The 24855-nt window shown below is 35.9% G+C and overlaps 1 protein-coding gene and 1 long non-coding RNA gene across 3 annotated transcripts in view; one reads left to right on the plus strand and one right to left on the minus strand.

Moving 5' to 3' along the window:
- LOC308194995 overlaps nucleotides 1-24855 on the plus strand; it is a 71263-nt gene that overhangs the window by 8746 nt on the left and 37662 nt on the right. Inside the window, exon 2 of the long non-coding RNA XR_013951127.1 lies at nucleotides 1171-1247. This is a non-coding gene — a long non-coding RNA (uncharacterized lncRNA). The remainder of the gene's footprint in view (nucleotides 1-1170; nucleotides 1248-24855) is intronic.
- Nucleotides 539-19526, minus strand: MYOZ2 (myozenin 2). 2 transcript variants are annotated; one of them, XM_080591657.1, is made up of 6 exons: nucleotides 18959-19526; nucleotides 18303-18406; nucleotides 12798-12967; nucleotides 10154-10283; nucleotides 8177-8360; nucleotides 539-977 (listed from the first exon to the last, which is right to left on the minus strand). In XM_080591657.1, the coding sequence occupies exons 2-6, from the start codon at nucleotides 18376-18378 to the stop codon at nucleotides 746-748; spliced, it is 792 nt and encodes a 263-aa protein (XP_080447783.1). In that variant the 5' UTR covers nucleotides 18379-18406; nucleotides 18959-19526; the 3' UTR covers nucleotides 539-745. The 2 variants fall into 2 exon arrangements, with proteins under 2 accessions (XP_080447783.1, XP_080447784.1); XM_080591658.1 differs by lacking the exon at nucleotides 18303-18406 and having other exon boundaries at nucleotides 18959-19205.

A 24855-nucleotide genomic window follows, 5' to 3' on the forward strand; every position in this document is an offset into this window, starting at 1 on the left:
CAATGAGACTAATTTGGTATGTTTGACGTGACCAGTCATTGGTAGGTTTTTTAGTTGTGATTAACAAACATTCTAGACTCATCCAGGAAATACCTTTGTACTTTTTCATACCAGTATGTAGTCTTTGTCATAGACAAATTTACTGCTTTTTCCGTAAACAAATCCATATGACAAGGACATTGATGTCCATAATTAAAGCTGAGTTAGAGAAGGAAAAGAAGAAAATGGTGTAACTTGCTGTCACCAAAGTAATGAATGACAAACATAACTTTGGCTGAAGAGTGATTGGGAAAAAAAAGGTTGGTTCCTCAGAGCTCTTCTCAAGCAGGCAGTACTAGGAGTGCACTGAGTGCACTGTCATGGCATTTTTCAATTGTTCTACCAGAATCAGCATATCTATCAAATCAAATTCGTTGATATTAGTGTCACTTTTTTTTTTTAAATCTTAATGCACATGTTCTGAAATGACTAGCAAAGATTTTACAAAAGTCGTAGTTTTTGGTGAAGTAAAAGAATATATAAACACAAGTACAAAATATTGCAGCCAATACTTGCCAGATTACTTTATTTACGTTATGTTAACAGATGAAATTAGATGCCAGAGAAGGGACATTGCATCAGACATTATGACTTATATGCCAGCTGCCAGGGAAAGATTTTATCAGTAGCCTTTAGTAGTATTTGGACCAAAAATACATGGATGTGCAGCTTTCAGCATTTTGTATGATATAGAGTGCAGCTTCTCTCACAGGTCCTCTGTTTCTGGAACAGTGTCGGAATCTGTAGGCTGAATGAATACTACAGGAATATTCTCAGACGTCCATCCTTTAGGAGTCCTATTGAAGGATCTTCTGGTAGCAAGAGGGTTTGCAAGGATCATGAATCTTGGATCATTTAGCATCAGCATATTAAAATCTGGTACCTTGAATTTAACCAGCTTTGATGCTCTCTCAAAACCACCAAAGGGAGTGGCAACTCTGTAGATATTAGAGAAATTAAATTAAAATGTGATTTAAAAAATATTTTTCTCCCAGGCATCAAAAGTATAGAAGCTATTTTAATGATAAAGATTTAATGTAATTTCTTGTTTACATTTTAACACCTTTGGGAAAAGTATGCTAATTGCTTTTCTGGCAAATTGTCTTTAATATCTGATAAATTTTCCCATAGATAAAGCCTTCTTCAGAGTTACCAATGGACAGAAAATCCGAGGGGAAAATAGCTGTTGCAAGAAAACCTTTTCATTGGTGAGTCACAGTTACTAAATTTATTTTGTTGGTAGTGTATTTCTAAGTCTGAAAATCATAATTCAGCACACTCTCCCTAGCAGGTAACTAGTTCAGGAAGTTCTAACCCCATTTTCTCCTATCCCCAGCAGCCTGTTCCTCCCACTAGACTATATTTCAGCATCACATTGTTGTACCAGCAAGAACGTATGTGGGATATGTGATACAATTGGGTCATTTATGTGATCTGCATTAAAACAAACAAACAAACAAACAAAAAACACACACAAAAAAAACCAAAACACACACTTCAAAGGAGAATTATTACAGCAATCTGTTTTTTATCATTATGTTGAAACAATTATAACAATACAAGTGAGGAGGCAGTGAAGTGTAATGTGAAGCAGAAAGGAACAGCCAAAGACAACAGTCTTTGGAAAGGAGGGGAATGGGTGAGGACTTCTTACTCTAGCTTTGTTCCTGAAGAAAATGTTTATGTAACTAAACCTTGAAACACTTGCTGAAATTGGTCCTAATTTGCAGCCAGTATTTTTCATGTTATTTAGATGTACGTGTTCCCTTGGATGGTAAGTCTGAGAAACTAAAAGATACGAATTACTAAGCAGGAACTGACTGCTACATGCAATTGCAGATATTTTTAAGCAACAGTATTAACATATACTTCCCTTAATTCTTTTTATTTATTTATTTTCAGATTTCTAGGCTGTAAAAAATTGAGGGGATGAGGGGGGAGGGAGAGGTCTCTCACTTTTTCCGGAATCCTTTGTATGAGCAAACATGAACAAACAGACATGTGCTTTGCATTTTGATTACCTGTAACTTTGTTGGGATATAGTCTGGCCAGTTAAGAGATGTAAGATTTTAAAATTACACATCAACACCTGACTTCTGCAAAGATACATATATAGTGGCATGTGAAAATGATTTTTTTAAATGGATTTCCTCTAGCCCTTGTAGGTTTTGTGTGTTTGATACCAAACAGATCTGCTGGTATATATTCCTACTGGCTCCAGGTATTATAGGTGAAGCCCAGAGAAATAATTACCAACAGAAACTAAAAGAGAGAAATTGAAGATCTGACTAAAATTTTCAACAAGGTAACTATGGATAAAACAAAACCTTTTTTGAATTAAGTGCACAAAAATAAAGAGATAGTGTTAATTCCAAAGGTCAATATTGCAAGATGTAAAAATCATGAAATTTCTGGGCATGCATATTTTGGGAGAGAAGAGGACAGCTTTGAATTAAGCTCTAAAACTCTCTCTCAATTGAAGATATGATTTTGCAGCAGTAACTAGTCCAGGCATTAAACTCTCTTGAGGTCAAAACTGAGTTCTTTATACAAAGTGCCTGTGGTGTCAAGCTTTTCTTGTCTTCTAGGTCACAGTGCCAAATTGGATACTGTATGATACTGATTAAAAATAATTGCTTGGTAATTGGCACAGAGTGAATGTAGTGATCTGCGTCTTACAGGATAATAAAGATTGTTTTAATTGCTGCTCTAATTAAGATACACAGTCTCACATTGTCGTAATATTTAATTCTCATCAATATGTAAATCAAAGGAATAATCAAGATGAATGGAACAGTAATAGCTGTATAAAATCCCAAACAATTCTATAGTGTTAAAATTCCTTCTTGTAGTACCTTTTGCTTTTATGTACAGGAATTTTCTGTAGGTAACAGAAACAAGAGTGTTCTACAGAAATTTAAATATATTTTGTGGGGAAAAAAAAAAACATGTTGTTCCTATATAAAATCTGGCCTCAGAGGGGCCATTCTTGCATGCTAGGCAGAAGCACATGGTAATCAACATAAAGGAGAGTATAGTAATTGGCTACTAGATGTTAATTTTCCTTTATAGCAGCAGTATATTTTTGTGAGCAATAACTTGTCTGACAACGTGCTGTCATAATGACCTCTGTTGTGTGGACATCAATTGTATCACTTGACCTCTGATTCACTGTATAGAAGCCTAAAACTTGTGTAAAAATTCCAGTAGTCACTGCTCATAATAAGGGCGGAAATGCTGGTTCAGAGCCATAGGAAGTGGCACAAGTATAAGAGACTGTTTAGTAATCACTTCGCATATTCCTAAAAAGTAGATGTGTGATTTAATGTTATCAGGCACAACCGTGTTTAACTGTTGTTTTAGTAGGGCTTCTTCTTTTTGTTCTTAGTCTGTTTTATTGAACATTGAATTGTCTCAGCATGGGAGACTAGTTGTTGATTTTGAAAGTTTGAAGAAATGTTTTAACTGTATTGGATTAACACCTTCTATTACATCGCATTATGAAAAACGCGAGTTTCACTGTTAAAAATGGGACTGTCATTCTGTGAACATTCTTCTTATTGTTAATTCTGTGCTAAAAGGAGACATAGGAACAGAGAACTTGACCCTGCAAAATACTCAGAGCTTCAGGGTAGCTTAATGCAAGATTTAATGCCAATTTCACAAAGGTATTTAGATGCTAAGGAACTGGCTAAGCATTGAGCTTCCACTAATCTCTCACATCATTTGGAGTTAGGCACCCAAAATTCCTTAGAGGATCTGGTTCTCAGCATTTTTACAACAGAGTTCAGAATCCATTAATCAATATAAGCAGAGCCCAGTCCAGATGGACCGGATTCCTGTAGTGTTTTTGAAACAGTAGTCTTTGGGAATTGAGAAAGCTGAGCAATAATTTATCTGGTAGGAGAGGCAGAACCAGTCAGACTTGCTTGTCTTATGTGAGCAAGATGTAGTGCTTTGTGTGTCATTCATAATCGTACCTTTGACATTTTATCCAGCTTCAGGAAAGCAGATGGAATAAAGGTACTAAATGAACTGGTATTACAAACTTCTCAACAAATGTTAATTTTCTAGTAAGAAATAAACCAACAAGAGGAAATCAGGTGACATGTCTCTGTTCTGGAGTATTTCTCTGCTAGCAGATTCATTTTCATCTAGGAGAGAAAGGGTAGCCTTGTCTCAAGAGTCTGTTACAGAAACCCTCCGAACCCAGCTTCTCTGAGCATGTACCCTGCCTAGTACTATCTGCAATTCAGCCATTGCTGGCTGCCTCACAGAAAGCCCTGCCTCAGAAGGAAAATGTGCTTATTGGTTGCTTCCAATGCTTCTTCCTTCATTGACCTGCCGGAATTGCAAGATCCATGCAGTGTAAAATGCCTACGAGACCTCAACTAATAGTTCTGTGAATTCCATAGTCCTGATTCTGCTACTGTTAAAGCCAATGACAAAAAAATTTGTATTGGTACTTGGTCCAGAGTTGCCATGTTGCTGGCAGTGGAGAAAAACAAACAAACAAACAAACAAAAAAACCCTGAGTGCTCTTGAGTACTGAGTAAACTTTTACGCCATGTTTGTGTGGGGCTGTTCGGACACAGCTGAGGTCCCTAGCTGCTAAAGTCATGTTGCTAGTTTGTCCTGGAACAAAGAAAACTGAAAGGAACCTGAATATGTCCAGGAAAGTCCAAGTGTCATTTTAACAGATACAAATGAATGAACTGGGTAGAATCTGAGGCCCGTTTCCTTTGGGAAGTCCTATGCATCACACTTACTGTTAACCACACCCCGTTCTGACTAACGATGACTGTACTAGTGTTTTGCAGGAGAAGAGACATAATGGCACTTTGTTGAATGATGAATCATGATAGAAAGCCTTGATTGATACCCTCACTGATAAAAAGAAAAAAGGCGTCATTATATCATACTTCGATTGTTTAATACACTATCATTTGCTTTCTCTCCAAGACTGCAATTAAAGAAATCAAGGATGCTGTGACCTAGATGCACAGAATAGCTTAGTATGATACAGACATAAAAGTCCAAGAGATACTTCACTCTACGCCCAAAACCCATAGGCTGCTAAGTTCCTGAGATGCCCGAAAGTTTTCCTTCTGCAAATGCTCAGATCTTACTTAGCTATATTGGCAGCTGCACCTATCTTATACCAAAACTCATCTGTGATTCTCTAATTAATAAAATCTTGCTTGAACTTCCACTCCTGAAAACACACAATATACTACTGCAGCAAGCTTTCAGTAAAAGCATTTTCACTCTACGACCATGGCTAGTACTGTTGAATCTCTGTCAAATAATAGCATGAACATGACCAGAGCTGTTTTGCAAGAGATGTCTTTGTAAGAATGGACCTAACTGCTCACATAGAATATTCCAAAGGGCTTGAAGCCCTTCATATTGAAGCACAAATGCTACCCAAAAATATAAATTTAATTGGATTAGACAGAGTATGAATCTTAGCCTAGACATCAGGCTGAACAACTAATAGCAGAGAGGTGTAGGTCTTGTTTTCTGCTTCTAAATATTTATTTACTTTACTGTAAGGAATAACTAAAGAAAGTACATGAAAAGATGTGGGAACTCAGATATAGACCCTGGTTTCTCTTTCTCCACGTGAGCTACTTAATTGTTCAGCTAGAGAAAAAAGATTGTTCAGCTGGAGAAGAAAAGATGGCCCTTTGGCCCAAATAAGTTTACTATTTTCTGTATTGTGGTACGAGTCTTAATAAGGGAAGTGAAATATGTTCCCACCTCTTCCTTGGAAGAGCCTGGAGCCAGGTTGTTATACTTCTTCTCAGGGTTTGACATTCCTTTAGAAATAAACCCAGGCTGGCCACATCCTAGGAAAATGCTCTTTCCAAAGAAATTAACCTTATTCCTGAGTATGCATTTTTAAAGAATACATGTGACCTCTGCTCTTTTTTTTGGAAAGGAAGCCCCTGATCTAGCCCTGACCTGAAGATAGGCAGTAATGATTAGGTGTTGATGGCCTTGACAAAGAGGAATTTAAGTCACATGAAGCATTCTCTGTAATGTTTTCTTTTGGCTAGCTTGACAGGTACAGTGTGCTGGTTGTACTGAATCCCATAACCAGTCACCCCACTCTCCTATGCATTTTTAGGAGTGTAGACACATAACTCATGGCTCTGAGATCCTCTCCAATAGGCTAGTATCTTGAACTGCAATTTTGCAAGTTCTTAATTTCTTTTGGATCTAGTTTTTCTTGCTATAAAACATAAGTCTGAGTGCATCGTATATATCAAACAGCTTTTTTAGGTTCACCAGGTATCCTTTTATTTTGCTGTGGATGTAGATTTTTTTTTTTTCAGTGAGGAGAGTGGTTGCTTTGTTTAAATATCATGGATTATATCTCTTGCATTTTCAATTTACCAGTTTCATAATCTGGATCTAGAATTGCATGCCAGTTTTTTTTTTTTTTATGGCAGTTCCAAGGATGAATATTTACCTTTCCCTTAAATGAATGCATATATGTTCAACAAATTTGGACTGTGGTGAACCATGGTTCTGCCATATCATACACAGAGCAAATCCTCATAGAAAGAAATCTGAACAGTTAGTGTTGTATAGAGGACAACTAACAGATTATGGGACAACAAAGCATCCAGAAATTCACAAAGAAGCTATCAGATACTGTCTCAAGACACATATCCCTATTAATGGAGCTTCTGTGCCCTGTCTGATTCTGTCTTTCAACAGTGATGACTTGTATGCTGGACTCAAAATCTCATTTGTGTGAGGGACTACTGATTCTGGCTCTATTTCTATGTATATATATGTTTGGCTTTTTTTTTGCTTTTTTTTTCTTCTTTTTCAGTTACAATAACCATAGTACATAAACTGTGCTGCTACTGTTCCAACATTGGCAGCTGTGGCTCATCTCTCTGACTTGTATCGTTATTTTGTTTGCTGACAAGAGTGTGCTACACACTTGTTATGTGTATTGCTGTTAGGAAGTAAAAATTAATGTAGTGTCTGCAGTGCCAACTTTGATGTTGTATTGTGGAGTTTTTTCTCCTTATACTCATAGTTGAGGCCTGCCTCTATGACAGGAATGTAAGTGATGTTTGTGGTGTTTATATTGCCATGCCTTTTTTCTTTCTTTCTTTTTTTTTTTTTTTAGTAGATTGCCATCTATTTGATGTTTTGACAAAGGGGTTTTGGTTTGTCTCAGGTGTCTGGAGCTCACCGGGGATCATTTAGTGAAAAATTGTCCATGACTTTGATATATAAAGATACTGTGAATGACTTGAATTAAAGCAAAGGACTTAAGAATGTGTTTTAAAACTTTCAAAGTATTTCCAAACTCACTATTGTCAATATATAAAGAAGTTCCACTGAAAGCCTCAGTATTCAGTATACTACCTACTATGCAAATAACTTCAGTGACAGATCCCCTTTTATTTCAAATGTTTTTTCAAGTCTGCTTGTAATGTTCCATCTGTTGATTTGTTACCAAAGGTTATCGAAGATGCAAAAAAAGTTAAATGTGGTAAAAAATGCAAGCTTCTAACTGTCTAGTCTGAGGGATTGGTAGATGGATAGAGTTCATTGTAGTATCATTGCCTAAAAATGTAAGCCTGTAGAGTGTGAGTTGTAAAATAAATAAGTAAATAAATAAAATTAATAAATAGAAAGGAAAAGTATATGTGGTTTGCATTACACTGTTTACAAGCCAAGTGTTTACTGAGAGTTTCCCTGGTAGGTTTTATGAGGTCATGATCCCGTACCTGCCAAAGTCAACAGGAATACTGTAGGCGTTGCTATATCCCATTTTTCACGTTTATTCAGTACACTGGATTCTGATACTTCTATTTCTCTGTTTTGTTTTGTTTGTTTGTTTTTCTTTTCTTTCTTTCTCTTTTTCATTCAATATTTTCAATAATTAATCTTATATTCTTGGTTCTAGAATTTAATTTTGGGTCCACACTTTGAGAGAAACTAGTTACCTTCTTAAAGCTCTTGTTTGCTACCTGTAATCTGTTTGTTCATGCTTATGGGCATACTTGCAAAAACAGGTCATGGGTCTTTTTACAGCCAGTGGATACATTTCATTTCATAGTAATTTTTCTCTGCTCCATAAAAGTCAGTGTTCACTCAAAATTACCTGTTAAAGCTCCTGTAGTCGGGCAGTTCTGGCTTTGCTTCAGGTTTAAAAAGTTTAGGATATAAAGCCTCCAGCAGCTCTGGATCATCCCTAATGGCTTCTATCCAAGGAGACTGATAATACTTTGGCACAGAAGTAGTGTTGAACTTTTCAGGAGGAATTTCTTTTAGTGGTCCAGAATATCCTGCAAGGAGATCAAGGTAAAACCAGTATAACAGTATATTGATTTTTCTGCTTTCTTACCATCATCCTATGTAAACAGGAAGTAATATACCATTATTTCACAGTTAGTTAAAGTGAACAATTGAATCAAGTGAGTTAACCAAAGCAACATAAAACCAGAAAACTCACAGGAGGTATTTGTAGCCTTTTAGATAACTGATCTGAAGTTATCTACTCTTCTTTTGAGGGTAAGTTTATTTTAGTTTTATTTAAGTTTGTTTCTATCATTATAAGCATCTATTTGAAAAAGGAGCACATCTACACAGACCTTGGGCTGAATTAACAATCAAATTTTAAAAACAGCCTTTTGGTTAAAAGTAAGATGATTCAATAGTCTTTGCGTGAGATTTACCAAAAACATTAAAAGGAGTTAGGGTCCCAGCCATTCTAGCAGACTTTTTGCCTCCCTTTGATGCTTTAAAATGTCCAACCTACTTGGCTCTTTGGTCCTTTTAATCATGTAAAAAAGTGAACAATCAGTGTTTTTTTTTTTTTTCTCTGTATAGTCATCTGAGAATCAGGCTCTGATCAGAATTTTACTAAACACGTGAATTCCTTATTCAGTGTGATTTCTTCTAAAGCCAAGTACAATATGGCACAAATAAACATAAGGGGAAAAAAGCCCAGACCTTACTGTGCAGTTTGAAGAATTAGAATCAGTTGAAGAATTAGAATCAGCAAGGGATTATTCTAACATATGAGTTTATAGTATTTATTTGAAAAACAAGGGAAATCTGTTTTCCTGTTTACCCTCACATGACATCTAGCTCTTTAAATTAATGCTGTTGCCTCTTGTAAGCTTAAAAAAAAAAAAAAAAAAAGCCCTGTGGTTTAGTAAATACTCCTTTCACCACGAATAAATATTTCTTGCCTAAAGAAAACTTGAAGATTTGTATCATATTTTAGCAATGGGAATTACCTCAGTTTGCATTGTATTTGGCCCATGGATGCAGAGAGCCTTAGCTGTCACTGACAGAGTAGCATTGACCTAGTTTACATAGACTGGAAAAGGTCTGCACAAAACATGCATTGAGTAATTCTGAACAAAGAATGAATTTGTAAAAACCACAGTCTGCTCATGGATAATTCATAAACAGGAAGAAGGGCTATATCACTGAATAAATTAATTAAAACAAATTAGCCTTCTCTAGTCTTTAAAGAATACAAATTAAGGCCTTCCTGTAGCTCACTGCTTTAAATAAAGACAACAGTACCCTCACAGTTAAGGACTTAAATAAAGCAGAACAGTGTATACAGCCAGGGGCAAATTCCAGTTTAAGTTACTTATCTGTAAAGGGTTCCAGCAAAACTTGCAATGACTTCAGATGTCCATTTACAGGTAATTAAACTACAATGGATATCTTTCAGATTGTTAAGCAGTGTGTTGTACATTAGAAACTAGGGTGTTGAAAAGTCAGTATATTAATCTGGTTTAAAGTCTGAGGATCTGTTTCTCAATGTTTATAAGATCAATAAATATATGAGCAGTCTCACTGGATAATAATGCATGCCTTCAGTTGAGGGAAAGGTAGTACAAAGGGCATATCAAATCGTTAAGAACGAACAGAAGCAACTAAACTGTACTGGTTTAAATTTCCATGGGAGATTCTGATTAATTATCTGACTCAATTTATGGATTTCTAATAGTAACTCTATTAATAAATTATTGATAATTATATTGTTTTAGAAAGAGCTCCTTCGTCTGCTGTGAGTTGGGTACTAAATGCATTTCATGTCTATAAATTCATCTATTACCTGGGGCAATGTTGTCAGGATGCGGTGGGCTCCGGGGATCAGGTGTGTTAGGAGGTGTCATTGGGGCATGCTGGGGAATTCCTTCAACACTGAGGCCATCCATTTTAACACCCTGCATGGGCTCTCCACGCTGCATTCAAACAGAAATAAATATCACTGATAGCACAGGCAAAAAATGAGTTCCTCTGTGATTCTCTGTTGAGGGATGGAATATTACTCCAGCTTACAGGCCAGATCTGAGACCCAGGGTATATTATCCAAAGGCATACTGTCCTGCTGTTAGGTACCCTTTTTGCTAGAAGCATTCCTCTGGATTTTCTGGCTGTTACCCAGAAGATGAAACAGTTTCACAACTTTCTTACAATGGCTATGTAAGCAAAAGAATAATTTATCAGTGTTAAGAATGGTATCACAGCACAATTTTAAATGTCTGTATTTCAAATGTGTGATGGCTTTATTCAAAGGATTGGGGGTGTTGGGAGCTAGAACAAGACTCCTGAAGCTTCGTTACCATCCAACTAAGTTTTCTGACCGTTTCCAAAATTGGGGATATTTGAATATTAATAGGTAGTCTAAGAAGAGATTTCATCCCATCTGCTGGTCATACCAGTCACCACTATATCTACCTGTGCCTGTGGGCTGTGTAGTTCACAGCAAAGAGTAAAGATGGTCACTTTGGCAGGGGGGCCCATAACATGTAGCCCATGGATCACTAGATGCTAGAAGTTGTGATGTGCCAGACAGGGCCCCCTTGCTGCCCAAAGATTCGAGAAATCTGGCAGGTTTAAGGCATATGAGTTTCAAGTCACTGATTCTTCAAAGGTTTTCTTCCTATATCAGTTGAAAATCCACTGCATTTGTTGAATTGCTTTTGTTTGGGCTTTTCTTTTCCTGTATTTATAATAGAAATAACAACTTCAGTGCAGGTCACTTTCTGGAGATTAACGATATGCTGTTATTTTCCACCCTCCTATTGGGTCATCAGTTCTAAGGAAACATCTAAAGGCTTAATCATTGTTGCATAAATATAGATGGGAGTCTCATAAGAAGTCAGTATCTTATTTTAGCTATGACACATAGGCTAAAAGTAATTTAAATATAGACAGTTCCAGAGTATGAGTTTCTTAAAGTAGGAAAGCAAAAAACTATACTTGTTTTAACCTGAAACATACAAATAAACAAAAAAGATCAAGGCAGTATGGTTTGGAGCAATCCTAAGATATGTTAGAAATATTAATTTTGGCAGCCAGAATCATAACGTTGGTGAAGATATCACCAGTAGTGGCTAAATAGGCATGTAAGGGAGTGGAACAGAAACCAGAGAGACATCATTTCTTCCCATGTCAGAATGTCATAATGACTGTGCAGTATGCATGTGTTTTTGTGGGAAATTCCAGGGAAGAAGTAAAGAGATCCTTCAGCATTTGGATTAGCAAGACAGTAGTAAATTACAAATGCATCTTACTTTCTGCTCCCAAAATCTCCTTATGAGATGCCATAAGACAAAAAAAATTCCGTGGAGTCAAAAAACTGCATTCATTTTATTGTTTCTTATTTAATTGCAAGTCTGTGTGTGTGTGTATATGGTTTCGTTAATAAAATTGAACATAGTTTGAGCAAAGCCATTGGTGCTTTACTGTTTGGTTCATCAATTATTCATTCCCTGTTTGTACCAGTACAAACTTTAGGTTTTATCATAACAATACGTTACATATAGTCACTATCTTTCTTATTCCAAGTGAAGTTTTTGATTAAAGAATTCAGTCAAAGTCTTTCTATGGTTTCTGTAGGGTTTGGATGCTAATATAATCGTAGAATCACACATGCGGGATTTAAAACAATAAAGACTTGAAATTGCAATGGAAGTAGAGGGGCTGCTTGCATGCTTTATTAGACTGGGCATGGAGTATTCATGCTTAAATAAATAAACCATTATAACATTGGAGAGCCAGATAAAATTTATGAATGTTTTTCTCCTTCTTTGTAGAGATTAAACAAAAAGTTTAGAAAGGTTTAAGTATTTCACAAAGGCAATAAATGAGACAAACGTCAGGTGCATTTAGTTCCAGCCATGAGGATTCCCAGGGTATCACTAGTGCTTTAACCCAGTTCCTGGGGGCCTAGTTCAGAGAATAATTGTCTTTCAGTGACAAGCTTCATCGTTTGTCCCCTTGCTGAGACAGGCAGGCAAGAAGTCTCAAAAATTTCTGTCATTTGAGAGTCACATAGCTGCCTGGCAACTACGTTGAGACCACCACCCTATTTTAATAAAAATACTGGTCACGTAAAAGAGACCGTCACTTCTCCCAACCTTTTGAATATCATTAACTAGTTAATTTTCAGTAATGTGCCCATTATTACAGGACAAGAACTCCGATCACTAGTAACCTGAATCAGATTTGTGTGAAAATTACTTGAATCTGATGTCCTGAAGTATTAAGGTCTTCAGATTTTTTTAATTTTTCTACAGAAGCCCAATAAGATACAAATGGCTCACTTCATATTAGCATTGTTGTAGTACAGTATTTTACTCTTATTCTTCCTGAAGCTACAAATAAATCAGGCACATAATGTACCATGAGCACCAAGGGAACCCCAGGCTAGTCTCACTGTGTTTCATTAATAAGTGCTTACAAATACTCACGTTTCTTGGCTTGTTTGCTACATAATGATAATTTTCATACGTGTATTTGTCAGACCTCCGCTGACGTCTCTTGAAGAGTCTTGCGCCTCTGTTGCTGAGTGTCGATAGTTCCTCTACCATGATATCTCTTGGGGTGCTGACCTTTTTTCCAAGGTTTAAGCTGGGTGAGACTGAAATACAATGGATAAATACATACCTCTGTTTTTTGTAAATGCCTGATGTCACGTACCCTACACCTGAAACCCAATAACACATCAGTGCATACTTATCTAATACACGAGGCAGCTTCATATGGTGTTAGTGAAATTAATCATTTTCTAGAATTTTGGAGCAGATTATAGAACACCACAAACCTGTTTTTCAAAGATGCTAAGCACCCCAAGCTCCAAATTTATTTCAGTTGAATGACATTCAGCTGTTCTGAAAATCAGGTCTATATTGTCCTGCACACAGACTAGTGAAAACTGGCTTCTGCTGAAACCAGGAACAAAATTCTATCTGACCTCAGCATTCCAAAATCAAACATTAAGTTAACTTTTTGTCCTGCACTGGGTAGATGAGCAGGTTGCTCCTTTTAAGCACAGCTACCAGTTTCTTATTGCTTAAAACATTTTATTATGAATTACTCTTTAAAACCCCGCTTTCTTCTGAAATCTAGGCTATTTTCTACTTTAAGAAGAGTTTGTATTAGAAAGTCTGTATTAAGCTGTATTTTTTGTTATTTTTAAAGAAACCTTCAAAATAAAACTTAAGGTGTTGAAAACGAGAGACAGAACAAATTACAACATGCTTTTAGGAAACGATAGATTTAGAATGTTTTATTTTTTATTCTCTCTAAGAGGAAAGTTACAAGCAAGTCTTCTTAAAATGACCCTATCAGATACTGAATTATTAGGTGCAGTATTAGTTTATTCACCGTTGAGGGATTTGAAAATGAAGGTACATAAGCAGAGGGAGAGGAGATCATTTGAGACTGTAAATAGAGAACACGGAATATCAGAAAGTACCGATCATCTCTGTGGTGATATTCTGGAGTTTGGGGTGCTGGTGGCAATGAGCAAGCTGAGTGACTGAACTCTCTCAATAGGTGTCCTCAACCTATAGACAAGGCTTGGACCTTGGAATACAGTAACTTCAACACTGAACAAACTATTTTTGTATTAACTTATTTCTGCTTAGAATTTAGTAGAATTGAACAAATGTAACAATAATTAGATCATATAGTAAAAACTGAATTTTCAAGAAAATCATTTCCTATTGCCACTTATATTAATATTTGCCATTTTATTAGTTGAAACTGTTCTCAGTTGATAAACTTCAGGAAGAAAAATGGGAAGGTGCAATATGCTTTGAGGATTATATCAAATAGGTGCAGTGTGTTTCTTTGATCCACTTATTCAGTATCGCATTCTGTTATTTCTTTAATAATAAGTCCTCCTATTGTTTACATATTCTAATAATCTACAGGATTTAAAACTATGAACTTCAACATACATTTTAATGCATTAAAACAAAATGAAAGCAAATTAGATGTAAAATACTGTATCTTGATTCCATGGCAAGCAGACTCCCAGTTTAATTAGCTGGATAGGTCCCTAATGTCAAAATTAATTTTGCATATGCTGGGGGAAAAAAATAAAAAGATGGTTTTATTTTTAGTTTCAGACTTTCATTTGGAGTACATGGCATATGTCTCCTAGTAACTTTATGATGGAAAAGCAATGTGGATTGCTTACATTTAGGAAAATGTAATAGAGATCAGTGCAATAACTATGTAGTCCAAGCTGTACAGGATTTCTACGTACTAAATCAAACAGGTTTGTGGCCGTGGAGTTCATCACTGTTGATCCACTTTTGTTCATACTTATTTCAGTCAAATGCTTGCAGTAGATTTCACTGGAGCAAGAGCAGGCTAACTGTATCATGAGCCGGAGCATGGACTTCTGCTTTAAAAATAGTACGCACAAAGAATCCTAACACCCTTCTGATATTTAAGGGGTAGCTACAAAACAGGGAGTTCTTAACATGGAAGAAAATGACTCAGCTTGTCCAATACAGCCATATCAGTGACAGATAGTGTTGGGGTTTTGGCTCTGTGGTTGAGATAAGTGCACTAGTTATTGGCCTGCAGCCTGAAATGTTGACCCACAACTCATATTTTGATGTTCTTATTTTTCAAGATTACTCCAGGGGCATGGACTGTTGAATGGTTTTATATTAGTAAGGGATGAGAAGTTTACCTTTCAGATCAGCAATATTTTCATGTAGAAAAAGCTTTTCTTCATTGTCTGCAGAGTGGTTAATATGTAAGTCCTAAGAGACTGGGGCGCCAAGATGATTGCAGTTCTCTATCCAAACCACTCAGTATTCTTCTGGGACATGCTGGATGTTAACTATTTTGGGCCTTGCTGTTCCCTTCCATACGTGCTGTTCTTGTTAATGTTTACTGTAGGCTCCAAGGTACTTTGTAACCTACAGTTGTGTACTATTGTGTGTCTAGTCAGCATCCCAGAAGCATAGGTGTTAAGTTTATTTGAATCCCCTGCCAACTAAAATCTAATCTGCTGTCTGGTTTTATAATGTGTCTAGGGATTGTTTCAGTGTCACTGCAGGAAAGGTGATGAAGAATGAGAAAAGGGGGACATTTAGAGGATGATAGGAAGAAAACATCTCCAAGTGCTCTTCATAAATGGGCATTCATACTGGAAGTTTAATTCGTAGTTCAATCCTCATCTTAACTTTCTAGTTTAATTTTTTTATTTGTTCTTGCCAAGCCCTCCCTATCCTGCCCTTAAAATCTTAACAGATTTCATTTAAATATAATTTATCTATTTTCTCCTGCATTCCCCCCAATCGCTTTTAATCTTCCAGTTTACAATCTTCTAAATACCTTCATCTGGATTATAAATTTTAATAATGAGCACTATAGTATATGATATAGTTTTTCATAGTATCAGAAATAAGAATTTGTAACTCCATCATAAAAGATCATTTAGCTACTGAAGAATTAATGTAAGAAATAGGACAGAACTAGACATGACATTTAAGTGTAATTGAATGCTAACGGCTTCCTCAAACATACATATATACATGTATACCTCAGCCAGTCAGACTTAGGAAATTTAAAATTAAGCAAAGTCAGCCAGAGAAAAAACAGGGGTTTAGGAAGGTGATCACATTCCTCTCTCTTCTAACACTGTAAGAGGGTTTACAGGTAGTGTCTATTACTGCAACATGTGGGGACATGTAGGATTTCACTAGAACACAAAGTCATGTACCACAGGTAGATGTGGGCTTTCAGTCATTACTAACCTAGCCCAGAACTGAGACACTGGTAAAAACTTGGATGACTTTGTATCTTATTCACAACTGTTTCTGCTTTTTTTTTTTTCTTTTTTTCTTTTACAAGGAGTTTAACTGTTTACCTGAAAGCATTATAATAAAAGGGGTTAAAATAAGAACATATCAGGTATACTTTCTGAGTGTCGTTACTAGCCACAGGGACTTGCACTACAGAATCTTCTATTACTGTTTACCTCTGTTAACACTGGAGAGTTTCATAGGTCTGTGAAATAAGGTAGGTTCTTTACTGGATGAAATTTAGTTTTCATGCAATTTCCAGGTACAGAATCTTCATTACTAATAGTGATGCAAAACCCAGAAAGACAGCAGTTTGTCTCAGGTTAAACTTGCTCAATTAACAATTAGGGGAAAAATAAATTCTCAAAAATTAAAAGAGCTGAATTTAGTCATTTAAAAAACAGATTTATCCCTGATTTTTCCAAGATCTGGTCCCAAAGAACTAGTGTATGCTTTGTCTCATTATGGCTTTGGTTATACTCTGTTTCTAAATTGGTTTCACTGAGCTTTTACAGTTATAAATTTCAGACTCTTATCACATAAATTTCATGTAATTTCTTTTTTTTTTTTTTAACGGTAAGTATCCCAGACATCCAAGACATAGAACTAGAACATACACTTAAAGAGTCTGTATTTGCCTTCAGTGGCCCTGTATCATACCATATCTTGTAGAATAAACTGTAGTATCTATGTGTATAAATCTAAACTTGACAGCAAATCTGATAATACATAAATAATGAAACCAAAGATAATGTAAAGTAAATGTAAGCATCAGCACAGATTATCCAGTAATTCCAATGATTTCCAGAACTGTATGGTACATTTATTAGTATTACTATGAACAGTAACATTTACCACATGAAATGCCTGGATCTAAACAAACATATGACAGACAGATTTTCTGCCATGAAAAGCTTACAGGCAATTTCAGGCACGTATAATACTTGGGTTTTCAGTGGGAAAAATAATGGAATTCTAATGAAATCTGTAAGGGCAGGCTGGGTTTCAGACTTAAGTGTGTGTTCAGTGGAGAATGGAAGGAGGGAAGAGGTATTTGCTTAGAAATAGAAAGTATAGAAAAAAGTATGAAAATATCAGGACTAGGACCAGCCACTGAAACTTGTAGCTTCTTTTTTTTCTGAATTCTTTAGGTATCTGGTCCTACTCTTCCTGCAATCAGACTGGTCAATTAGTGAGTACAAAAAACATCCCCAAATTCTTTGGAGCAAAAGACCCAAGGAAGATTTTCAGTACTGGAATGTAATGTCCAGTGTTTTTCCCATGTAGGCAGTATGATTATCAGAAAATCTAAATATTAACAGAGCTCCCTGTTGGTTGTTTTTGTTTGTGTTTTTTGTTTTGTTTTGTTTTTTTTCAGTGAGACTTGTGGGGTGTTTATCACTTATAAAAAATCGGTATTTTTCATAGATGATAAAAAACATTCATAGGGAGTATTGGAAAAATCTCCAAAAACATCCAGCACATACCAAGTGAAAGCCAGGAAGACTTGTATTCCCAGATGAGTTCATTGCTTCTGAAGGTGTCACACTAGAAGCCTACTTTTTTTTTAAGAACCCATTTTTGCAAATCAAGCTACCTTCTTATAAGTGTCTGCATTTTCATCAGTGCAACAACAGAAGAGTGGTGGCTATGCACTAGAGAAAATTGCCACATTTCTAGTAAATTTTGTTAGTTACAAAGATTAATTATGCATGGAAGGAACAGAGCTGTAAACAGTTGTTTCAAAATTTTATATCATTCTTATGAAAAAGCAAAGTGAAACAGAGCAAAAGAAGAGGATACAGACAGATCAGCATGTTTCTCAAATGATAGCCTTTTAAAATGGAATGAAGTCATGTTATTCACCCCAAATAATATTCTGAAAGGCTATCCTAGCAGAATGTACATCAGCTGTTAGATTACTTCATTCCTTCACAGCAGTTGTTCATCTGAAAATAGCTTTCAAATGAAAAGAGGCAACTACAAAAGGATTAGTTACCATAGGCAGCATGATACTCCCCCAAGATTATTTATGGCAAAACACCCAGAGACAAAGCTGTAAGAGAGTTAAACTCTGTGATTAAAAATATTTTAGGGAGGGCTAGAGGACAGTGCATATAGAGTAAGTTGGGTTCAGCGCTATACCATTTCTGTGTATTTCATCCATAATGGCTGATGCTTGTTGTTTCCTCTCTTTGACCATGGCAGAATGTGATAACATTGTGATTTTCTGATATGATTTTTCCTTGCTGAAAGAAAACACACATTTTTATATTGTTGAGCCAGCTTGCGGTAGTAAGCCAACTTTAATTTCTGATAGCATGTTTAGAATGGCTGAATACTGAATTTAGTTATACCTGATCTAGAAATACAGTGGTTTTAACTATGCAAAATGCACTGCAGTTTTTGCTTGCAGACAGATGCTAGGATGTATTCTGATGGATAGAAAGTTCCAAGGAATGAACTTTGAGTTGGATACACACATTTTGTAGCAAAATCAGTGTCAGCGATCTAGGCCTTCTCACATCTACACATTATATTAAAAGATTTAAATTCATAACTAATATTTTAATTATAGCTTACTGTATGTTTTCAGAAATGTTATTCTGATTTTTTTTTTTAATCTAATAAAGAATTTGAGGAACTAAATAAGATGCTCTGGCATCTTTAAAGAAAGTGCAAACTTGGTAAAAAAATAAACATCTTTTCAATTGCAGAGTCAAGAGGTTACATAAATGTCTTTTATCTGATAGTTTGTAGGACAGACAATGTCAAAATATTTCAGGAAACAATACACTTACCCTACTGTTTTGTTGTGCAGATAAAAGCGTTCTCAACCCTTTAGTTGAAGCTTCAGGAGTTAGTTATGAATGGGGATGACCTGCCTGGTCCAGGATGGTTTCTACCCTTGTGCTTGGATCTGCATGGTACCTAGTACCGAGACAAACTGGGGGCTGATCCTCTTCAAAGGGATTGGCATCCAGCTGACATCAACTAGTTATATATAGCATCAAACACTCCAGCCACTCATATCTTCCTGGCAAAAGAAGAGAACAGAAAAGATTCAGCTGCACCCACAACAAAGAGAGTTTATATCCCTTTCGGAGCTTATTGGAAGATTTAATGGAATGCTCCTCTCATACCCATACAGATCATCTCCTCATCACCTCTGAGAATAATAATCTCTATGTTATAACCAGGAAAGAGACATTTAAAAATAAGGTGTTAAATATATGGATGGGCAAGACTATCAGATGAGAATGGCATGGGCTAATCCTTAGTGAAAGATGAAACCGTGCTTCAATAGTAGCTGATAGCTAAAGTCAGTGGCAGATGGCTGATACACAAAGTCTGTTCTGAAAAAAAATGAGAATTTTTTCAGTATTATAAGTGGTAGGGAGTAATTGTCAGTATTATAAATATCTGGGAGTAATTTTTCAACAAGCACACATCTCTCAAACTGTTATTCAAAATCTTGTAATTTTCTTTGTGCATTAGGAGCAGAAATCTGCAGTAACTTGAAACTTCGTCATATTCAACATTCCAGGATACTGTTGTATCAGCTTGTCAAAGAAATGTGTGATATGTGGAGCACAAATATTACGTGACAGCAACCAACTTAGAACAGAAAGAAACAAGCAGAAAGAAACATTCCCCCCACAACCTGTTGTCTGAATGCTGATAACTGAATTATGGACAGTAACAACAAGATGAAGAAGCTTTTCTATTTCTTATTAGGATTTGGCTTTGCTCTATGAAGTTTCTATTTCTTCTGGAAAATTATGGTCTTTTTTGGCTTGGAGTATTGATCAGAAAATTGCTTGGATCCTGATATGACAGGAGAAAGGAATTCTGCCTGTAAATTGAATCTGGAGAGTGATAAAATACACCAACACAGTGTGCATAACTTTACAAGCAGCAAGCACTCTGAGGCAGATGTGAAGTATGTGCCTGATTTAATGTCCTGAAAGCATTTGTGTTCAACCAAAAAATTACTTTTTTTTTTCCCCCTCAAGATTTCTGTTCCTAGACTTAGCTTTGCAAAACGTTTTTCTGAGATCCTAGACATCTCTGCCCCAAAGAGAAGTTCATTCTAATCCTCACTATCACAATCTACCTGCTCTTTTTACCTGTCAGTAATTCTTTTCTCAGTTTTTTGTGCTTGGATCAGCTACTTAGGACAGTACCAGCAAACACAGTCAAAGTCTTGGTTGAATCTTATCAATTTCAAGATTGCTGTCCATCTGTTTGTCAGGAGGCCTTCAATGATTTCTCCAGCAAAGTGAAGGGAAAACTAGAGTGGATTTCTAGATACTCTTGAAATAAAAAATTAAGCCCCCCTTCTCTCTCCCACACAATAAGTGAATTAAAGAAGCATACAATGAACCTTTCAGTTCCTGTTATGTATTTGAGAAGAGAAGTTGCAGAATATGAGCAGGAAAGATAACGAAACTGAAGGGAAGACAGAACGATTTAATGCAAAGTATGTTACCGCATCCTGTTTTAATTCAACCCAAATAGTTCTTTTTTGCGTCCCCTGAAATCTTGACTGGCCAAAGCCATGTGCAAACCAAGTAGGCCTCACATTAAACGGGGAATTGAACCCTCAGAGGTCTCTTCCACTGTTAGTTACTCTGTAATTCAAGGCTTTTTTTTCCAAGACTTTCAGAAACTAGGCTGAGGTGATAAGAGCTACAAAGATGCGTGTCATCACAGAACATTTACTGAATTTTTACTTTTCATACATACAAGAAAGATGAGTGTTGCTTTAACTTACATTTTTCTTTTGGTATCAAAAGAGGAAAGTGTTGTAAAGGAAATAGATTTACATCTCTTTTATTCACCCCAAATATAAATGACTGAATCATCAGTTTCTAAGCACTAGCAGGATAATAAGCTGGTAGGAAACTACCAATATAAATTTATGAAACCAATTAATTTTCTTTATTTGACAGTAGTTGTTGGCCTATGATAGAAGGGGTAAGCAGTAGGCATAAATATTTTGACTTTTGTAAGGTTTTTGATAATATGCCACATTTCCTTAAGCAAGAACAAATGTTCTTTAAACTCCTACACAACTCATTGGAAACTTGTACTCTAGGAATTAGTGATTCACCACCAAGCTGTCAAATGAAATTGAGAGAGTCTGTCAAGGCTTCATGCTCATCAATGTTTTCATTAATAACTTCAGTGATGAAGCCAAGAATCTCGGTTAAGTGCCAACCTAGGAAAATTACAAGCAGTCTGCAGGAAAGAATTTAAACATTTAATTATCTTGATGAACGGGGAAAAAGTCAAACACAATTCAGAAGACCACATCCAAATGAAATTTTGAAGTGGACATTCAACCGATTGACACTTGTCTTTAAGCTTGAATTTTGAATCCAGGAAGACATACGAAGAGGCATCCCAAAGGTTGGGATTGCTATTGGAAATCCCCACTAGTCCAGGGTTTAGTCTGTTACGATTTCCATTTACTAGTTATTTGATAGAATAAAAAATACATGAGCAAGATGAATCATGCTTTTAGAGTATTGTACAAGCATGTACAATTATGCCATCTGTTACTTCTGGATAACTGCAAGCTCTTGAGAATGGTAGGATTCCCACTCAAAATTGCACTGAAAAATAGATGAAATTATTCAAAATCAGTGAAATTAACCTAAGAAATAAAATACAGATTAGTTGCATATAAGAAAGAAAAATCAACTTCAGAGGAAGAAACTAAGGAATAACTACACAAATAATGTGGCAGAAGTATTTACATTGAATCACAAAATAAATATTAGTTACTAGGGCAGTACAAAAAAAGGCAGATATTTTGAGCTATGTGAACAGAATACCAAAAGGATGATAGTCTCATTTTTCTGACACTGAGGAGCTGGAACATTTTGATTGTCATTAAATAAGATGTAAAGTTGTCAAGAACTGAATAAAATCCAGGCAACACATGCTAAGGATTATTACCTGTGAGGACAGAACAAAAGGATTTAGTTATTTTTTTAAATATATATATATATATATTATTTGTTTTTTTTTTTTTAAATATATTTCTAATATGCATGTCTTAAATGGAGAATTGTCCCACAGCATGGCATTTTTTTCCATGCTGTGGGACACTTCTCCATTTAGGACATGCATATTAGAAATATATTTTCCATTTGGGGTAGTGATTGGGCAGAGCTTGCTTTGTTCCTGGAGGCACAGCATTGCCTCTACTTCTCACTGAGAATGTTAAAATTGCCGCAGCATCCCCTGGGATGCTGTGTTACTGCTGAGATGGTTCTAGTTTCAGGAACAACAGATCTAGGCGCAACTTCTCCAGATTTATTGCTTATATATGACTCACACTTTCATGCTTTACTTCCAGTCTTTGAGAGTTAAAGGATTGTCATTTTGAAACAAAAACAAAAACAAGCAAACAAACAAACAAAACAAAACAAAACAAACAAACAAAAAACAGAAAGCTCAGAGCCTGATTTAATCCCAAGAGCTAAGGCCACAAACACAGGCCTGTACTGTCAAAGACTTAATCAGAGCCAGCAGCTGGCCAGGAAACTTTAATTTAGTGCATGCGTTTTCTGATGATTGCTAGTTGAAAACACACTCATTTCTATGGGTGGCCCTTTGCACGGTGAAGCTGACATATTGCTTGTTTTTTGTTTGGTTGGTTGGTTTTTTCTTTCATCAAGTGATGCAAGTCTTCACACTGCTTATAACAACATTGCAGTTTGACACAGTGTCACAAGCATGTATTAGGTCTGTGTGAGAAGCCCTTAAAGGGTGAAGCCTTGCCTCTTAAATGTTGCACACAGAGTATCTGTGTGTGTCTTTGTCAGGTTGATGTTTGTTTAGAAACAAGTCTTTTCTGTATTGCATTTAAATCTAGCTTCCTTTCTCCATATCCAGTGAATAGACTTAGATGCCTTCACTACAGTATTCAGCTGTCTGATTGTTTTTATTTTGTGAGCATTAGATACTGGTATTGTCCTTTTTAAAAAAGCAATAATAATTTGACTGCATATTACTTGTACATTATTACATTCCTACTCCAAAAGGGAGTTCAAAGCAAAAGCTCTAAATGGTAATTCTGTCAGAATATTAAGCTGCTTCTGTTTGCTGAAGAGTGCCAGGTATCAAGCTGGCAGACTATCTTAGGGCTTTTTTTTTTGGAAGGTAAAGAGGCAAATTTGAGTTTAAAATGTATTTTGTAATCATAAACTATGTGGTATGTTTTTAAAATATTTAAAGATGACAATCCAACTCAAACCTCAATGTATATCTGATTTATTTGAGCTCTATTGGATCTACTCATCCAGGTGATTAGTTGCACGCTTATTTTCCTAGTTTTGTTTCCAAATTCAACTATTCAGTCTGGACAGTGTCTTATACATAATGTGTTTTTAACTGCAAGGGGGGATGTGCATATGCAGACTTTTTTATGGTGTGCACTTCAGTCATGTTATCGGTTTTCTGTGAGTAGAAACTTTTTAAGGAAAGCTGGGATTCTAATGAATGCAGGAACTGGAAATTAGAAGGAATACTTTGAAACTTGGTATTAAATTCTGATATCTTAATAACATTGCTGCTCTGGCTTTTCTTTGCTGCTCTTCCCCAGTCCTGACTTAGAGAAAATATATATACCTTCTTCATAACCATTTATTTTTTTTCTATCTTTTCAGACAGCTACAAGCTTTTTAATTTTACCCAGTGATGCTGGTGGTGTTCATTTTGCAAGTATCTTTTCAATAGGAATTTCAGTTACTGAAATGCCATCAGATGACAAAAACGTTGGATGTAGCTCCTTTCTCACTTAAACTGCTGCGAATCAGAGGAGTCTTCATAAAGGATAGCTGAGAGCAGCTTCTCTTTGTGAGAGCAGAAATTGGTCCATAGTCGGGCATGGCTACCCCATACATGATAAGCATGTCATCATGATACCCAAACTAGTGTAGCCATAGAAGGGTTCAAACCTAACATTTCTCCAGTTTCACAGGCTAACTTTGAAGTGACTCCACTGATTAAGCAGTTCTATAACTCTTAAGGTTTCCTCAACCTGTTTCTGGTAAATTTAATCTGAAAAGTGGTTTAAAAGCTTCTCTCAACAACCAAATCTGAACATAATCATTATGCTTAAAATGTCACTGTGATTAACTTCTGTAAGTTTGGTGGTTTGAAACTAACTCAGAGAGGACAACGTCTTCTGTTATGAGCAGGGAAAGTTCCTTAATACCCGTTTTACAGTTCATCTGTTTGTCTTTAAGTCAGGACGGTGTGAAACCTTAAAAATAAACAAGAGTATAATATTCCACCACTTTAAAATCAACCTTAAAATGGTAAGTACTGTTAAACAAAGCTGAGAATAATCGGCTGGGAAAATAATTTGTGGCTTAAACAAAAATAACCCCCTGATCCTATCAATAAATACCTGCTCGATTTTATACTTTCTTGGATTTTTATGGGGTTATTATTCCAAGGACAAGATGAAACACAAGTTTCAGACGGCTTCAACTTGTAAGGTGATCTACAGGACAAAATAAAAGCTTCCAGAGCTAGAAACAAACTTGAACAGTTAGAAAGAGCATTTGAACTGGTTTTCTGTCCAATTGATATGTCCAAGCACGAGCAGTATCAAGCCTGTGTTTATTAAGTATGGCTTATATAGCTTTTCATGCTGAAATAATTTCAAAACTAAACA

The sequence above is a fragment of the Anser brachyrhynchus genome (genome assembly GCF_964034855.1).
Source record: "Anser brachyrhynchus genome assembly, chromosome: 4".
Taxonomy (NCBI): Eukaryota; Metazoa; Chordata; class Aves; order Anseriformes; family Anatidae; genus Anser; species Anser brachyrhynchus.